The 19,574-nt window shown below is 36.0% G+C and overlaps 1 protein-coding gene across 2 annotated transcripts in view; it reads right to left on the minus strand.

Annotated features, from left to right (window-relative positions):
• MAP4K5 (mitogen-activated protein kinase kinase kinase kinase 5) overlaps window positions 1-19,574 on the minus strand; it is a 110,309-nt gene that overhangs the window by 73,887 nt on the left and 16,848 nt on the right. For both annotated transcript variants that reach the window (XM_047735427.1, XM_047735426.1), the window contains exon 2: window positions 10,353-10,410. In XM_047735427.1, the coding sequence (XP_047591383.1) occupies window positions 10,353-10,410 (58 nt within the window). The remainder of the gene's footprint in view (window positions 1-10,352; window positions 10,411-19,574) is intronic.

Genomic DNA, 19,574 nt, shown 5'->3' on the forward strand with positions numbered 1-19,574 from the left:
AGTGGTTAATATCTAAAATATATAAAGAATTCCTCAACCCAACAACAAAAGATAAGAAACCAATTAAAAAATGGGGCGCCTGGGTGGCTCAGTGGGTTAAGCCACTGTCTTCGGCTCAGGTCGTGATCTCAGGGTCCTGGAATCGAGCCCCGCATCGGGCTCTCTGCTCAGCAGAGAGCCTGCTTCCTCCTCTCTCGGCCTGCCTCTCTGCCTGCTTGTGATCTCTCTCTGTCAAATAAATAAATAAAATCTTTAAAAATAAAAAATACTATTAAAAAAAATGGCCAAGTCTTGAGTAGGTATATCTCCAAATAGGATATGCAAATGGCAAGAAGCATATAAAAAGATGCTCCACATCACTAACCATCCAAGAAATGCAAAACAAAACCGCAAGCTATCACCTTACACCCATTAGGAAAGCTGTTATCAAAAAAACCAGAATAACAAGTGCTAGTGGAGACATGGAGAAGTTGAAACCCTTCTGCACTGTAGAATGGTACAATCATTATGGAAAACAGTAAGGCAGTTCCTCAAAAAATTAAAAATTTACTACCATATGAACTACTAATCCTTTATCTAGGTATATATCCAAAACATGGATGAACCTTGAGGATATTATGCTGAGTGAAATAAACCACTCACAAAAGGACAAATTATAGGAGGTAACTTAAGCAATCAAGTTTATATATATATATAAAAAGTAGATGGTGGTTCCCAAGGGCTGAGGGAAAGGGAGCAAGGGAATTGCTGTTTAATAGATATGGACTTTCAGTTCTACAAGATGAAAAAGTTCCAGAGATCTGTTTCACAACAATGTAAATATATTTAACATCACTAAACTATAAGCTTAAAAATGGTCAAGACAGTAAAGCTTAATAACAGGTAACTAACTTTTACCATAATAAAATAATTTAAAGTTCTGGGACTATAGCCTAATTTATTTAACCATTTCACTATGGGTGGATATTCAAGTTTTGTTTTTTTTTTAAAGATTTTATTTATTTATTTGACAGAGAGAGATCACAAGCAGGCAGAGAGGCAGGCCGAGAGAGGAGGAAGCAGGCTCCCTGCTGAGCAGAGAGCCCGATGCGGGACTCCATCCCAGGACTCCGAGATCATGACCTGAGCCGAAGGCAGCGGCTTAACCCACTGAGCCACCCAGGCGCCCCTGGATATTCAAGTTTTACAATTTACTGTTTTCAAACATGTTTTGAAAATAAAAATCCAGTAACCTAAAAATTGTGGTATCATTTACAGTAAAATTACAATGCAAAAAGTAGCTCTTTTAATTAATATTTGTAACAACTTAGTGACAGGAAGAGCTTTTTTTTTTTTTTTTTAAAGGAAGAGCACTTTTTTGGGTACTAACACTTTTGGTACTGAATATATTTCTGAAGTTTATGAAATGAAATCAACATTAAAGAGAGATAACAAAGGGAAAAACTCTTTTTACTATACAGATAATACATTAACAGTATCATTTCCAGAAAACCAATTAACTCAATGCTAAATATTCTGCCAGATAATTTTCAAATGTCTTGTTGATTTGTTTTTGTTGCTAATAAGGAAATATGAGTTTTTTCTACTGAGCAAAATGAACACAGAATGTAAATAGAACAGTCATTTCTAACAAAACATTTTCTTTGGGATGCCTAGCTTAGATTCTGAAAATTCATCTACAGAGAAAATCCCTATCAGTTTTAAGCTCACTAATTTAGAATCAGACGTTGAAGTTCACCTTTTAAATTACACAGAAACAAAAAGTATCTTCATTTCAGTGTTATCTTGTGTTCAAGAAGCAAACTGGGATCTAACTGAAACTGAGTACCTTAAAATAACAAAGTGATTTTTACCTATAAAATGTCAGAAAATGTCTATTTAGGCTTTATTAGCTTTCTGTACCTATTATTTAAAGCCAATTAAAAAAAAAAAAACCACTGGTGGGCACTTGTGTGACCCTAACTTAACTTTTCCACCAATTCAGATGTGAATCTTCCAAATAATGAAGGCAGGATACTTATTTTACCTAAGTAATATTAACTTTATACTTTATTTCACAGATTATTTTGAAAAATCAAAATTCTTAGATTTTAAAATAGAAATTAAATACTAAAAAAGCAAGAACAAGCACTTAACCAGAATACCTGACATGTGATCTATTTGGCCAAAGCTCCTACTTTCTTTCAAGAACATTAACAAGGCAAATTAATGGTTGCTTAAATCTTTATATACATTTTGGCTTTTTAAAAATTTACTTTCTCTGTTTATACTTCCAGCAAATAAGATGAAGTATTATAAAACAAAACTGAGGGGTGGCTGGGTGGCTCAGTCAGTTAAGCATCTGCCTTTGACTCATGTCAATGATCTCCAGGTCCTGGGACTGAGACCAACATATCTGTCCTGCTTCCTGACGCTCAGCAGGGAGTCTGTTTCTCCCTCTCCCTCTACCCTCCCTTATAATTCTCTCTCTCAAATAAATAAAATGGAAGTAACTGAGAAAAGCTTTAAACGGGGGCGCCTGGGTGGCTCAGTGGGTTAAGCCGCTGCCTTCGGCTCAGGTCATGATCCCAGGTCCTGGGTTCGAGCCCCGCATCGGGCTTTCTGCTCGAGCTAGGGAGCCTGCTTCCTCCTCTCCCTTGCCTGCCTCTCTGCTTACTTGTGATTTCTCTCTGTCAAATAAATAAATAAAATCTTAAAAAAAAAAAAAAGAAAAGCTTTAAACATCCAAAGATACAGATTCCTATTCATTTTGAAAACTGTCTAAATCAATGAAGTACATTCAACTTGTTATTTTACTTAAAAATGCTGAATTATTTCATGAACATTTCTAATTCAGCATTTTAAAAAACAAGGACATAAGGTATACCACATTAATCACCATGGGTAATGATTTTATTAAATCCCATCCTTATAAGCAAAGCTCATGGTTTTGTTTTTAATTGAGGTGTAACTGACATACAACATTATATTTGTTTCAGATGTAGGACACAATGATTTGATATTTGTCTATATTATAAAATGATCACCACAATACGTCTAGTTACTGTTTGTCAGTAATTACAAAATTTTTTTTCTTGTGATGAGAATTTTTAAGATTTATTCTCGCAGCAACTTTCACATATGCAATAAAGAATTGCTAACTAGAGTCACCATGCTGTACATTACATCCCCATGATTTATTTTATACCTGGAATTCTGTATCTTTTGATTCCCTTTACCCATTTCACCTACCCCCACCCAACACCCTCTGGCAACCACCAATTTGTTCTCTGTATCTATGAACTTGGTTTTTGTTTTTATTTAGAGTCCACATGTAAGTGAAATCATATGGCATTTGTCTTTCTCTGACTTATTTCACTTAGCATAATGTCCTCTAAATCCATCCATGTTGGCAGGGTTGCATTCTTTTTTTACACATACACACATCTCTATCCACTCATCCATGGACAGACACTTCATATATATGTATCTTGGCTATTGTAAAAATTTTCCCCACGTCTCCACTTACTTCTTCTCTTTTTGATAAGAGCCATCTTTTTTTTTTTTTTTTTGATAAGAGCCATTCTTATGGCTCGTTGTAGTTTTGATCTGCATTTCCCTGATGATGAGTGATGCTGAGCATCTTTTCACGTGTCTACTGGCCATCTGGATGTCTTCTTTGGAAAAATGTCTACTCGGAACCTATGCCCATTTTTAAATCAGACTATTTGGGGTTCTTTTCACTAGTGTGAGTTCTTTACAGTTTTTAACAAACTATCATGTGCATAACTTGAAAATACTATCCTTAGTTTTGCCAGGAAAGAGGGGTAATAATGGGAGAAGAAAATGGGTAAGGAAAGTAGGATTCTGATGATCAGCTTTCCCAGGAATCTTGCTTCTGTTCTGGCTGTTGGCTGTCACTAGCTACAGACTTGTTGAGCAAAATGAGCATCTGTAAAATGAGTTAGAGGGAAGGCTGCAATTCAGGCACAGACAGGAAATAATGGTGACATGCATCATCATAATATCTGCCTGCTTTTCTAGGGCAGTCCTTAAATCTGAACAAAGAAATAGAAAATGAAACTAAAATATCAAAATGGTATCATCAGTATTGTTTATTTTCAATACTAATCACTAGGAAGCCAAACTTTATTTGAATGTCACCATTTGTAAGATGGTACGCATATTTAGTAAGTATCTAGTATAAAAACAAGATATGGAAGTGACTTAATCATTCTTAAAAATAATTATTTGCCTGTGTATATGAAGGGCAGCAAAAATACAGAGACACAGGAAAGAATGCTGACATTTTCTTTTTCTTTTATTTTTATGGCTAATTAAAAAAAAACAATTCTCTGTGCTAATTTATTTTTATTTTTAACTCTAAGTTTCATTTAGAATTTTTATGAGTATTAGAGTTGCAAAAGCAATCTGTTTTAGTGAAATTTTAAATATATTATTACATAAATATATTATAAATACAATAATCTTTAAGATTAAATTGTGAGGTAAGTCTATAATAAAATTCAGGACTGTACAATTAGTAGAAACTTCAATAATCTATTTTTACCTGGGGAAAAGGATTATTGAGTTTACAGCTGGGATAACATTTACTTAAAAGTCTTGTTTATGTTTTACCAGACGCAAGACTTTTTCTAAGTCATATTGGCAAATAATTATCTTTTCATGTCTAAATATAATTTTGAACCAGCTCATCTGTTAAATCGATACAAGGAAGCACTTTGTATTATACTGGCTTTAGCACAATTTTTTTTAAAAGCTGCTGAGTACAGTTAAGAATTCATTTCTGAAATACAGCTGTCTCCAGAATTATTTGAAGTATCTGAACTGAATGTTGGGAAAATTCATTAGCATACCATCATATTTTTTTTACCTAATCATTCCCTTAAGCCTGTTCCAAAAATGTGAAAAACACCACCTACTTTGGCTTTACTGAAAATGCTTAAAAAAAATAATAAAAAATAATAAAAATCTATGGTCAACAGAAAAACATTATTTTTTAAAGAGGCAAAATACAAAAGGAAAAATCCATGAATAAGATATAATGAAACAACCCAAAGGAATTAAATCACTGTCACAACCAGAAGATCAATTCCTCAAATTCTAAAGGAGAGATAAAAAAATAAATGAGGGGCGCCTGGGTGGCTCAGTGGGTTAAGCCGCTGCCTTCGGCTCAGGTCATGATCTCAGGGTCCTGGGATCGAGTCCCGCATCGGGCTCTCTGCTCAGCAGGGAGCCTGCTTCCCTTCCTCTCTCTCTGCCTGCCTCTCTGCCTACTTGTGATCTCTGTCAAATAAATAAATAAAATCTTTAAAAAAAAATAAAAAATAAATGAAACTATTTACTAAAATGAAAAGTATACTGAGGGTTTTGGAGGGGAGGGGAGTGGGGGGATGGGTGAGCCTGGTGGTGGGTATTATGGATGGCATGTATTGCATGGAGCACTGTGTGTGATGCTTAAACAGTGAATACTGGAACGCCAAAAAGAAATAAAATAAAATGGAAAAAAAAAGTTTATATATTTAAAGTATAAGAAAAACTTATAGCTACTACTTAATAAATTTACTAAAATTACAATTACTATTAACCATGAACTGAAATCTGAAGATATAATAAATATTAAGGTCTTATTTTCTGAATATCACAGCTTATAGTAGGTAAGTAGTATTAGTGCCACAATCAGGCAGAAGCAGCAAGACCTGCAGAGGAAAAATACCAAGACGGCCTTACAGTTTTCCCTAACACTATACATGGAGAAAATGTCTATAGATTTTTGAGGGTGGAAGAATGTGTGATACAAATAGTTCTAGATTTAGTCAAATGGTCATTCTTATTCAATGGCAAAAGAAAGACATTTATAATATTCATTTGTACAAAGACTATTTATTGAGTGTCTACTGTGCCGTATTATGCTGTTTCAGATGCTGAAATATAACAGTCAAGAGAAACCATTACAAATTTATATTATACAAATACGTATACATACATAAACATATACATTTTATTTCAGAGAACTAAAATAACAAGGGTTGAATAGCTACTTTAAATTAGGTAGTCAGAAATCAGTCTCTCTGAGGATATGACTTTTAAGCTGAGACGTGAATGACCAGAAGCCTTTTGTTCAAAAGATAATGTAAAATAGTACTTTAGGTAGAATGAAGGGTTAGTTTAATCTTGGACTGTTGAAATAAAAAGAAAATGAAAGCAGAGGAGAGAAGGGAAAAAGTTACATGATGAGTTTAGAGACGCAGACAAAGCAAATCATGTAGGGTTTTATGAGCAATGTTAAAAGTGTGAGTATTATTCTAAGTGACTTGAAAGCTTCAGGGAGGCTTGAAGCAGGAGAGCACTATGATCTGATTTGTGTTTTATAAAGATCAGTCTGGTGGCTTTGTGACAACTAGATGGTAGCAGATGGGAGGTGTGGGAGAGGAAATAGGGAGACCAGGAGGATAGGAAAGGCAATAAAGAGAAGTAGACAGATGCAGGACACATTTAGAGGTAGAGCTGAAGAAACCTGTTAACAGACTGACTCTGGAATACAAATAAAAGAAAGAAATCCCAAGGACAACACCTAGATATTTGCTTAGCTAACTGCTTCTCAAAATGGGGAAGACTGAGGGAAGGGCAGGTTTGGGATGAACAATCAATTTGTGGATTCAAATAATACTATTGCTAATACATAGAGCAAAATTTATGTGATGATATAATTCATTCTATTAATAGCTGATACAAAATAAGCCAGTCAGAATGGCAGGCCCATGGCACGAAAAGACCAACAGTGAGCACTGAATCCACTTAAATATAAAAGAAACATTTAGACATAATTTTTTAAAGCTTCAAAAAACATTAAAAAAAAAACGACAAAGGATCAAACATCTCACTAAATAATACAGTAATAAACTCATCTATCAAAAGGAGAAAGATTCAGATTGGGTTATAAAATAAAACTCAAATATGATTAAGAGAAACACCTAAAAACCAATGACCCAGAAGGGACCCAGAAAGTAAAATGACAGGCCCAAGTATAGAAGCTCTATCTACCTGTTAATATGCCACACAAATATAATAAAAAAGGGGAGTTGGCAAGATCAATGTTTGACAAAATTAAACTAAGGGCAAAAGGGCATGAAAAGCTATCTAATGAAATGCTATCTATGAAAAGCCAACTTTCTGAGAGAAAATAAGTCTAATATATCAATGGCTTACATAAAGATCAACAGTTACCAACTAGAAAGAGTAAGGAGGGAAATGCCATTCATAACAGCAAGAAATATCATAAACAAATTATTTGGCAAGTTATAATACTTGGCTGAAGACCTGAATTTCTACTCTCAAAATGCTGTATCTTTTAAATGAACAAATCACCAAATATTCACCTACCTGGTCAAAAATCACAACTCCTTTTTCATGTTTTTGCAGAATTAGAAAAACTTATCCTAAAATTTATATGAAATCTCAAGGGACCTCAGATAGCCAAAACGATGTTGAAAAAGATCAAAATTGGATGATTCACACATTCTGATTTCAAAATCTACTACAAAGCTATGGTATTCAAAGTAGTATGATACTAGTATAAAGACAGACACATGGACCAACAGAATAGAAAAGAGAATCCAGAAGTAAGCCCTTGCACATATGGTCAAAGGTTTTTTCTGACCTTCAACCAAAAAGATTTCTGACACGCTGCTAAGACTATTCAATGGGGAAAGGACCATCTTTTCAACAAATGGTGCTGGGAAAATGGATATCCACAAGCAAAAAAAAAAAAAAAAAATAAAGCCAGACCCTCACCCAACACCATATACAAAAATTAACTCAAGACTTTGTAAGACCTAAAACTATAAACTCTTATAATAAAGCAAAGCTTATTGACTAGATTTGGCAATGATTTCTTTTTTTTTTTTTAAGACTTTATTTATTCATTTGTGGAGAGGGAGAGAGAGGGAGAGAGCACAGTGGAGGGAGAGGCAAAGGGAGAGGGAGAAGCAAACTCCCTGATGAGCTGGGAGCCCAATGTGGGGCTTGATCCCAGGACCTAGAGATCATGACCCGAGCAAAAGGCAGATGCTTAACCATCTGAGCAACCCAGGCATCCTGGCAACGATTTCTTGAGTATGATGCCAAAGGCACAAACAACAAAAGAAAAAATGGGCAAACTGGACATCATGAAAATTTAAAAATTTTATGTACCAAAAGACTATATCAACACAGCAAAAAGCCCATGGAACGGGAAAAAATATCTGCAAATCATATATCTGATATGGGATTACTATCCAGGTTACAACAAAGAACTCCAAAAACTTAGTAACAAAGAAATAACCCAAACCAAACTAAAGAAACAATTGTTTGCAACCCAATTATAAAATGGGCAAAGGACATTTCTCCAAAAATGATATAAAAATAAGCACATGAAAAGATGCTCAGCATCACTAGTCACTACAGAAATGCAAACAAAAGCTCCAATGAGAGAGCCCCTCATAGCCATTAGGATGGCTGCTGTAACAAGCAAAACAAAACAGAAAGAAAGTGTTGATGAGGGTGTGGAGAAACTGGAATACTTGAACACTATTGGTAGAAATGCAACACTGTACAGCCACTGCAGAAAACAGTACGGTGGTCCCTAAAAAATTAAAGATAGAATTACCATATGATCTAGCAATTCCACTTCTGGGTATATAAAAAGAATAAAAGCAAGTCTGAAAGAAATATTTGTATGCTCATCCTCATATAGCCGTATTATTCACAAGAGCTAAAACGTGGAAGCAACCCAAGTGTCCATCAACAAATGAATGGTAAGTAAAAAGTGATCTATTCATTCAACAGAATGTTATTTGGTCTTGAAAAGGAAGAATATTCAGACATATGTGACAACTGGATGAGCCTTGAAGACATTATGCTAAGTGACATAAACCAGCCAGTCACAAAAAGACTACTTACAACAAGTACCCAGAGTAGTGAAAATCAGAGACAAAAAGTAAAATGGTGGTTGCCAGGGGCTAGGAGGAAGACTGGAATGGGAAGTTACTATATAATGGGCATAGAGTTTATTTATAAGATGAAGAGTCCTGAAGATGGTAGCCAACATCATCAGTGTATTTTATACCACTCAACTGTACACTTAAAAATGGTTTTGATGCTAAATTTTCTGTTATATGTACTTTATCACAATAAAAAGACTGGAGAGAAAAAGCTACTACTACTTCTTTTAGAAGACTCTTAGGTTATTGAAATAACAAAATTGTTTCAGGTTTTACACAGTTGTTTTGTTTTCAAAGCAAATTTCTCAGTATTTTTGTTTTGCTTTGTTTTAAGTAATCTCTACACCCAACATGGGGCTCAAACTCACAACCCCAAGATCAAGAGCTGCATGCTCTACTGACTAAGCCACCCAGGTATCCCTGGCTGTTTTAAAACAAACAGCTTTCTGTTACACTTAACTGTGTTTAAAAAAAAAGGAAAAAAAAGGCACTAGTCTAAGACCAGAATTATTAAATCTAAGTCAAGTAGCCAGGTTACATCTGACATATAAAATACTATTATCCCAAATATTACCAAATATCTTGCCTGATCAATGAATACTTTCCTTTTTTTTAAAAAAGATTATTAATTTATTTATTTGAAAGAGAGACACAGCAAGAGAGGGAACACAGCAGGAGGAGTGGGAAAGAGAGACGCAAGCTTCCCGCCGAGCAGGGAGCCCAATGTGGGGCTCAATCCCAGGACCCCAAGGATCATGACCTGAGCTGAAGGCAGACGCTTAACGACTGAGCCACCCAGGTGTCCCAATGAATACTCTCCTAATTGAATTCTCATAAAAGCTAAAACCGAAGTTCAAATATTTCACTACAACCTTAAAAGAAAATGAGCACTGTCATTATCCCTTTCAATTTTTTTTTTTTAAGATTTTATTTATTTGACAGAGAGAGAGACAGAGAGCACAAGCAGGCAGAGCAGCAGGCAGAGGGAGAGGGAGAAGCAGGCTTCCCACTAAGCAGGAGCCTGATGCGGGGCTCAATCCCAGGACCCTGGGATCATGACCCGAGCCGAAGGCAGCCGCCCAACATACTGAGCCACCCAGGCACCCCTCATTATCCCTTCCAATTTTTGAATGTGCACATTTCAAACTTTATTTAGCAACAAAACTATTACACAAAACTCATCTTTAACTAACAACCTCCAATGGAATTTAATTATAACCATATTGGATTTCCTACTGCCCTGACAACAAAGATTTCCTTTTGGAAGATGGAAAATAAGGAAAAAAATACGGAAAATGCTTGTTAAGCCCTATATTTATAAACTACACAAGGAAAGTATTCAGAAACCATCTTGAGAGTTTTAATACATACCAGGCTCCAATTTGATAATTTTTACTGCAGCCAACTCTCCTGTATGAATATTTCTAGCCTAAAATGAAAATAAAAATATTATTAAGTTTGTTAATTATATAAAAATTATTTGGCACTAAGTTAATTAGTGGCTTATCAACCATGCTTTTAACAGAACTAAAAAACCTTTATTTCCAATAAATGAATAGATTCATTTTCTCACTAAAGAAAACTATAGAAAAGACACACACACACAAACACACACCCACGTTACCTTCCATCTACCACTCAAAACTAGCTATTGTTTACAATTTTTGTTATACTTTGCTAAGTTTTTTCTTTTGTAATAAAGTTAATATTCTTACTAATTAAAAAATACTCATGGTTTTTATATATTTTGTAAAAATAATAATAGATCATTAAAGGAAAATTTAGAAAAATAAGTCATCTGTATCTTACTACCCAGAGGAAAAAAGTTAACAAATAGAGCATGGGTTTTTTTTTCCCCTGTGTAGATGTGTAGGTGCTTACATGTATATGTGCCATCATATGTGGTCTTCTACAGTGTTGTTTATAATGCTGCATAATTTTCTACTGAATGGAGGCTGTATTTCACTAGTCTGGTATTGCTGAACATGGAGGGTTTTAATATTGTTCTGCAGTTATAAATAGAGGGATAAATATATCTTAGCTTTATATCTATCCACAGCCTTATTTCCTTCAGATAAATTTCTAGAAAAGAAACTATTCACTGCTAACCAAAAAATCATGGGCAGACTGATTTTTTTAAAAAAGATTTATTTATTCGAGAGCACGCCCAGAAGCGCCGCACACACCCAAGTTGGGGCAGGGGCAGAGGGAGAGACTCTTCAAGCAGACTCCCAGCTGATTAAGGAGCCCAAGATGGGGCTGGATCCCCTGACCCATGAGTTCACCACCTGAGCAAAAACCAAGAGTCTGACACAAACAACTATACCACCCAAGTGCCCTGGACAGACTTATAATTAGTGCTACAATGATTATAACTGCAAATATTTTGGCACATATCACAGTTTATCAGTAAGGCAACCTACAAATGTATTTGTTCGGTCAAAAGGTATGTGGATTTTAAATGAAAACACTGCCATAGTGCCCTTTAACAAAACTGTGTGAATTCATACTCTTACCAACCTTGGATGTGAAATCTATATTTGCTAACTTCTCTTGTTGGTCCAAATTTTAATTGTTTTTAAAATTATGAACTTTCTCCATGCTATACATAATTTTAAATGGCTACATAATAGTCCAAAAAATCATTCTCCCTTATCATTAGACGTTAAGGATGCTACACATAGTCTTTTCATTATTTAAGATTATTTTGTTCAAATGGATTCTAAGGTTTGAAATTAACTAGGTCTAAGGGTATGAATATGAGCATTTAAGGCCATTAACACATACTACCAAAATGATCTAAAAGCATTGTACTATTACATTATCATTGCTAATATGAGTGCTCATTTTCCTTACATCAAGTGGTATGCCATATGTGGAAATGCAATTTAATTATTCACAAGGCTTTCATTTACTCTATTAGATTCAAATGTAAACTTTCATACTTGGCATAAAAAATAAGCATATGATAAAACAGGAAAGTAAAATTATACCAATTTGCTGGATTAAATAAGTAATGTTGCAAGAGGAAAAAAGGGAAAAGAATAAAGAATGACAAAGAATATAGGGAATACAACCTTCAAAGGAATACTTTTAGAAAAGACATTAAGAAGGTGAGAAAAAGAATCGAATGGGGGAGAGGGATACAGAAAGAAACTCACTAACAGGAAGAAAAAAAGGATTTTCTACAGAAGTCTCAAATACAATAAGATGTTCATATTTTCCTCATCTATCATGGTAAATTAGCATAAGGAGTGGTCTGGGGAGGAGAAAAGACATTTTAACCACCCCCCCCATAATTACCCCTGACCCAAATGCAAACACATTCAAAGACATGGAACAGGTCAGCCAAAAGCTTCACACTACAACTACCCTTTCCGCTTTCTTGCCCTTGGACAAAAGAACTATCTGTTAGCCTTAGGTGTTGTCCCAGTTCCTAAGATCTTTCAGCATTTCAGTCCTGCCATGGGTTATAGAAAATTATGTGCACACAATAATAACCCTCCTATACTGCTGGTGGGAATGCAAACTGGTGCAGCCACTCTGGAAAACAGGATGGAGGTTCCTCAAAAAGTTGAAAATAGAGCTATCCTATGACCCAGCAATTGCACTGCTGGGTATTTACCCTAAAGATACAAATGTAGTGATCCGAAGTGGCACGTGCACCCAAATGTTTATAGCAGCAATGTCTACAATAGCCAAACTATGAAAGAAGCTAAATGTCCATTAAGAGATGAATGGAGGGCGCCTGGGTGGCTCAGTGGGTTAAGCCGCTGCCTTCGGCTCAGGTCATGATCTCAGGGTCCTGGGATCGAGTCCCACATCGGGCTCTCTGCTCAGCAAGAAGCCTGCTTCCCTCTCTCTCTCTCTCTGCCTGCCTCTCCGTCTACTTGTGATCTCTCTCTCTGTCAAATAAATAAATAAATAAAATCTTTAAAAAAAAAAAAAAAGAGATGAATGGATAAAGAAGATGTGGTACATATATATATATATATATATATATATATATATACATACACAGTGGAATACTATGCACCCATCAAAAGAAAAGAAATCTTGCCATTTGCAATGACGTGGATGGAACTACAAGGTATTATGCTAAGTGAAATAAGTCAATCAGAGAAAGACAATTATCATATGATCTCTCTGATATGAGGAATCTGAGAGGCAGGGCAGGGGGTTGAGGGGACTTGGGGGGGAATGAAACAAGATGGTATTGGGAGGGAGACAAACCATAAGAAACTCTTAATCTCATGAAACAAACTGAGGATTGCTGGGGGGTGGCTGGGTTATGGACACTGGGAAGGATATGTGCTATGGTAAGTGCTGTGAAATGTGTAAGCCTAATGATTCACAGACCTGCACCCCTGAGGCAAATAATACATTACATGATAATTTAAAAAAAAGAACATGGCCAGAAGTTATAAAATAAGCAGTAATAACTGACTTCTTGGGAATGTTGTTCAGTGGGTTATAAAATGTGTATTGGAAGATAAATTCCATGATAATGATGCAAATTATATCTGTAATTGCTTTATAGTTTGGGGGAACTCTCATATTCATTACTTTATTTATTTAAACACAAAGACTTGGGGCGCCTGGGTGGCCCAGTGGGTTAAGCCGCTGCCTTCGGCTCAGGTCATGATCTCAGGGTCCTGGGATCAAGTCCCACATCGGGCTCTCTGCTCAGCGGGGAGCCTGCTTCCCTCTCTCTCTCTTCCTGCCTCTCTGTCTACCTGTGATCTCTGTCAAATAAATAAATAAAATCTTTAAAAAAAAATAAACACAAAGACTTAGCTAGGTCAAGTTAGGGGACTTGCCCAAGGCTATTCTGCTGGCCAGGGGCAAGAGACAGAGTAAGAACCCAGTAACTGTATTCTGATATCAACGTTTCACTGCTCTTTTCAACAGATGAGAATTCTGATTTCCTTTTTTAAATGCAACAGGTACCAGAGAAAAGTATTAATTTCATAATATTTAACACACCTCAGGGGTGACTTTTGTTGAAAATAGGGTAATGTACTATTCACATTTTATATTAAACTATTTCCTATGATGATTTTCAACATTAGAGATTGTAAATTCTTTCATATTTAAGGTCCTAAATAATTTGAGAGTTGAATTTGAACCAAGAAAAAATATTATTAATTATTTTAAATAATCTGGAAAAAGATACCAAATAAAAGTCAGTAGCTTTCCAAAATGTTTAAAATCTAACTTACAGGATTCGGAAAATTATCAACTGACAAGACTCAACTAATTCTTCTCTTAAGGCTTCTGCATCATAATCTAGCAAACATAATCCACTGCGATCTCTTCACGTTGTTACATTCCCTGGTTTTTCCCTCTTTCTACATTTCTCTAAGTGATAATTTTTAAAGTTTCCCTGGAATATAGAAAACATAAAATATCTATGTGCATATAGTGGAGATTTACATATGGGAAGAAAGATTTAACTACAAGAGACATAGATGGCCCAAGAAAGTAATATGTATGTACACTCACAAACAGTGACAGTTGAACCATTCAAGATTCTAAAACTCAGAGAGTACAATGTTTAACTCATGCAACAGTGATAGATGCAGACACATCTCCAGCAACAAAATATCTTCAGGGTATTCATTATTCCAGTTTTCTAAGCAAAACAGGCATTAGGGCAATAAACCCTGCCAGTCACTAGAAACCAAAAGAAAATATGAGCCCACACTTCCCAATTACAGTTTATCAAAGTGCCAAGAGCATGAAAAGATCTAACATGCTTCTCTGAGATTGTGAAACAATTAATTCTGATTTAATCAGATTAACCAGAAGCAAATGACTTGGTCTCTAGTTTGAAAACACTGCCCTCATTCTGGTACATTCTCCTTCCCCTGCCCTTCTCCCCTCCACATTAGTCTCATTAATTCAGATTTCTCCCTCAGAATGCAATTTAGGTATCACCTCCTCCAGGAAGTCTTGCCTAACATCCCAAGGCTGGATGAAGTGTGTTCTCTTCTTAGCTCTGAGGAGGATTCTATGAAGGACTATGCTATAGGTAGATGGCTCTATAAATTTGTTGAATGGACAATTACAATTGGAGTAAGGTAATTATCCTCTTTACTTAAAAGTTGAGAATATTAAAATCCTCCACAACTAGGAAGTGCTATGAAACTGATAATATACTGCTTTAAATGGTCTTATTTATGTTAACTCATTTTTCAATTTTTTAAAAAAGATTTACTTATTTATTTGAGAAAGAGAGGGTGTAAACCAGCGGGGAGGAGCAGAGGAAGAAAATCTTCAAGCAGATTCCCCGCTGAGCGCATAACCTGACTCGGGACACTCAGTCTCATGACCCATGAGATCACGACCTGAACTGAAACCAAGAGTCGGACACTTTAACAGACAGCCACCCAGGTGCCCCTCAGTTTTAATTTTTATTACTATGCATTAAATATTTTAGAGAAAATTTTTATTGTAAAAAATTACTACAAAATACTATTTTGTTTAAAAAATTCAAATACTACAAAATAAGATGACAGTCCCTCCCATCTCCCCACTTTCATCCCCTTGAGGTAACTACTGTTAATAGTTTAGAGTATATCCTTCCAGATTTTTAAGTAGGTTGATTTTTTTTTTAATTAATTATTTTAGAGAGAGAAAGAGAGATCAAGTGAGGAGGAGGGGCAGAGGGAGGAGGGAAAGTGAATCCTAAGCAGATCTCACAACCCTGAGTGATATCATGACCTGACCTGAAACCAAGAGTCGGTGGCTCAACCAACTAAGCTACCCACATGCCCCAATTCAGTTGATTTTTTAAATATATTTTTTAATGATTTTATTTATTTGACAGAGAGAGATAGATTACAAGCAGGCAGACAGAGAGGGGGAAGCAGGCTCCCTACTGAGTAGAGAGCCCGATGTAGGGCTCGATCCCAGGACCTTGAGACCATGACTCAAGCCAAAGGCGGAGGTTTAACCCACTGAGCCACCCAGGTGCCTCGGTTTGCTTGGTTGATTCTTAAGAACACATATACTGGGGCACCTGAGTGGCTCAGCTGATTGGACGTCTGCCTTCAGCTCAGGTCGTGGTCTCAGGGTTCTGCGACTGAGCCCTGCATCTGGATCCCTGATTGGTGGAGAGCCTGCTTCTTTCTTCTGTCTGCCATTCTACCTACTTGTGTGCTCTTTCTCTCTGTCAAATAAATAAATAAAATCTTAAAAAAAAAAGAAAAAAGGAACACATATACTGACAGTTTGACAGTTTCTTACAAAGCTAAACACACAGTCTTAACATATGATCCAGCAATCCCCACTTATGGCATTTACCCAATTAAGTTAAAAACTTACATCCACACCAAAACCTGTAGAAGAATGCTTATAGCAGGCTTTATTCATAATCACCCAAACTGGAAATGATTAAGATGTCTTTCAATAGGTAACGATAAACAAATTGTGGAACATCCATACAGTGAAATATTATTTAGTGATTTTAAAAAATGAAAAAAATGAGGGGCGCCTGGGTGGCTCAGTGGGTTAAGCCTCTGCCTTTGGCTCAGGTCATGATCTCAGGATCCTGGGATCGAGCTCCGCATTGGGCTCTCTGCTTAGCAGGGAGCTTGCTTCCCCCCCTTCTCTGCCTGCAGTCTGCCTACTTGTGATCTCTCTCTCTGTCAAATAAATAAATAAACAATGAAAAAAATGAGCCATCAAGCCATGAAAAGTTATGAATCTTAAATGCCTACTGCTAAGTGAAAGTCATCAGTCTAATACCATATGATTCCAAATATGTGACATTCTGGAAACAGTAAAACTATAGAGAATAAAAAGAATGATGGTTGCCAGGGGTTTGGGTGGAGACTGATGAATACCTAAAGCATAGGAGGTTTTAGGGTGGTGAAACTCTTCTGCATGAAACTGGAATGATGGATACATATCATTATGTATCTGTCAAAACCCATAAAACCATACAACACAAGTGACTCAATGTAAAGTATGGACTATAATAATAATAATAATATATCAATACTGGTTCAATAATTGTAATAAATGTGCCATACCAATGAAAGATGTTAATAAAAGGGGAAACCATGGGTAGGTGGGTGGTTGGGGGGTAGATGAATGTAACTACATCCTATTGGCTCAATTATTCTGTAAATCTAAAACTAAAATACTAAAAATTAACTCTACTGATTATTTTTAAAAGAATACATATAAAACTTTTTTTTAAGTATAGGATACTTTCAGACACATTTAAGAGACAATTTTCATGATTACAATCAACACAGATATGTTGTTTCAATTTAATAGAACCAAAAAAAAGACACAAGGACAGAGAACACCTTTTTGGGTGTTTTGTTTTGTTTTTTAGATTCTCAGGAGCTCAGAAAGAAACAGCTCATTGGAGGATATGAACAACAATTATAGAACCACATAAAATAAAAATGGTATTCAGCTGTACCAGGCAGAAGCCAAAATATATGATTAACAGACGTAAAAAGTAAAGAAAAATAATATAAGCTAAAACTCCCACTAACAGAAATTTTAAATGTCAGTCTCCATTTTGAAGACATACTTCTGTTCTCTCCAAATGAAGCAACGATGGGCAAACTTTTTGTACTCTGTAATTTTCCAGCTGGAATTTTTAAAACAGAAAGCAGTACCAGGCTCTTTTATAATAAAATGCAAAGAGGCTTTCAGAAAAAAAGATCTAAACAGAGACTTTACAGATTCAATTTGCCAAAGAGATCTTTCAGAAATTTAACTATATACTTTCACATTATAACCCAGAAGAGTCATACATAGTACTGGTTTTTGAAACCCAACTATTCTCTCCAACAAGTTCAATGCAATATTCTCAAGTATTTTTGTTTTTAACACACAAGAATTTGAAAATCCTGCAGTAGGAAATAATGGAATGTACTAAAGCACCTCTAAAAAAAGGATCTAAATATATTTCTGATTCCTGTGTATTTTAGTAGGTTACTGGTATTCACTATTCAGACTTAAAAGTATAATAAACACCCAGAACTCTAAGAAAATGTCACTACAGCTAATCTCTCTTTTTTTAAGATTTTACTTTTTTGAGAGAGAGACAGAGTATGCACGTGAGCACAAGCAGGAGGGAGGGGCAGAAGGAGAGGGAGAAGACTCCCCCTCAGCAGGGAGCCTGGCATGGACCCCAAGATCATGAACTGAGCCCAAGGCAGACATGTAACAGACTGAGCGACCCAGGAGCCCTGCTTATCTCTTATTTAACTCTTATTAATTAGGAATTGAAATCACTAGGTGGGGAAAGATAAACTAATAATAAATGGGATCAATGTAACAATAAAATCCATGAAAGAGCCTTTCCAGTTAAATTAAGTTTCTATTCTCATTGCTAATGCGTTTCCCTTTAACATCTTAATTAATATTTCCAAGTCAATTTACTATCAGAGAAGTGTTTTAACTCAAATTGTCCAGTCTTTGATTTTTAAATTCACAGTGAAAAGTTATCCTTAGAGTTCCACTTGCACAAAGGTTAAAAAAAAGTGCTGATCTTCCTGATTAAGCCATTTCTATTTCTTTTTTTTTTTTTTAAAGATTTTTTTATTTATTTATTTGACAGAGAGAGATCACAAGTAGACGGAGAGGCAGGCAGAGAGAGAGAGAGAGGGAAGCAGGCTTCTCGCCGAGCAGAGAGCCCGATGCGGGACTCGATCCCAGGACCCTGAGATCATGACCTGAGCCGAAGGCAGCGGCTTAACCCACTGAGCCACCCAGGCGCCCAAGCCATTTCTATTTCAATAATACCATGCAGCTGTCAGTTTTTTCAGCCATGAACTTCTTCGCATGCTGTGAATTTTTTTTTTTTAAAGATTTTACTTATTTATTTGACAGATAGAGATCACAAGTAGGCAGAGAGGGAGACAGAGAGAAAGGGGGAAGCAGGCTCCCTGCTGAGCAGAGAGCCCGATGCGGGACTCGATCCCAGGTCTGGGCTCATGACCTGAGCGAAAGGCAGAGGCTTTAACCCACTGAGCCACCCAGGCGCCCACATGCTGTGAAATTTTTAAGGTGATTAAAAATAATTAAAGGAAAAGTCTTGTGTCTACACATTTACCTGCAAGTTTTCAAGAAAGAACAAGAGAGAGAATACTTAATAATAAATATTACACCTCTGTGGCCATGAAGTTAGAATTTTTTAGAAGAGAATTTTTAAAAATTAGTTCAAAAATAAAACTGGTAACTAATGACAGTCTTTTAAAACCTACAGCAACCAAGACAGTCACCATGAAGGTAAGTGAGCTCAGCCTTTATACACAAATTTATTGTTCTTCACATTAGGCCCCTCATCCTCTCTCCAATTAACTTCCTTCCAGCATATTTTTAGGGTCACAAAAACTTTTCTGGAAAGCCAGCTGGGGGCACCAGTTTTAAATATGCCCCCTTCTTCCAAAAATATTCTTTAACATAACTACAGAAAATTGAGACATCCCTGTATGTAACAAGCTATCTCTAATGGCCAGTGACTATTTTCAGTCAGGATTATGCACCCCAGATTTAAGAATATGAACTACAATACAAAAGTAGCAACACAGCATCTGTAAGGTTTGAAGAATGTGAAGTACT

This window comes from Lutra lutra, chromosome 7 (genome assembly GCF_902655055.1).
Source record: "Lutra lutra chromosome 7, mLutLut1.2, whole genome shotgun sequence".
Lineage (NCBI taxonomy): Eukaryota > Metazoa > Chordata > Mammalia > Carnivora > Mustelidae > Lutra > Lutra lutra.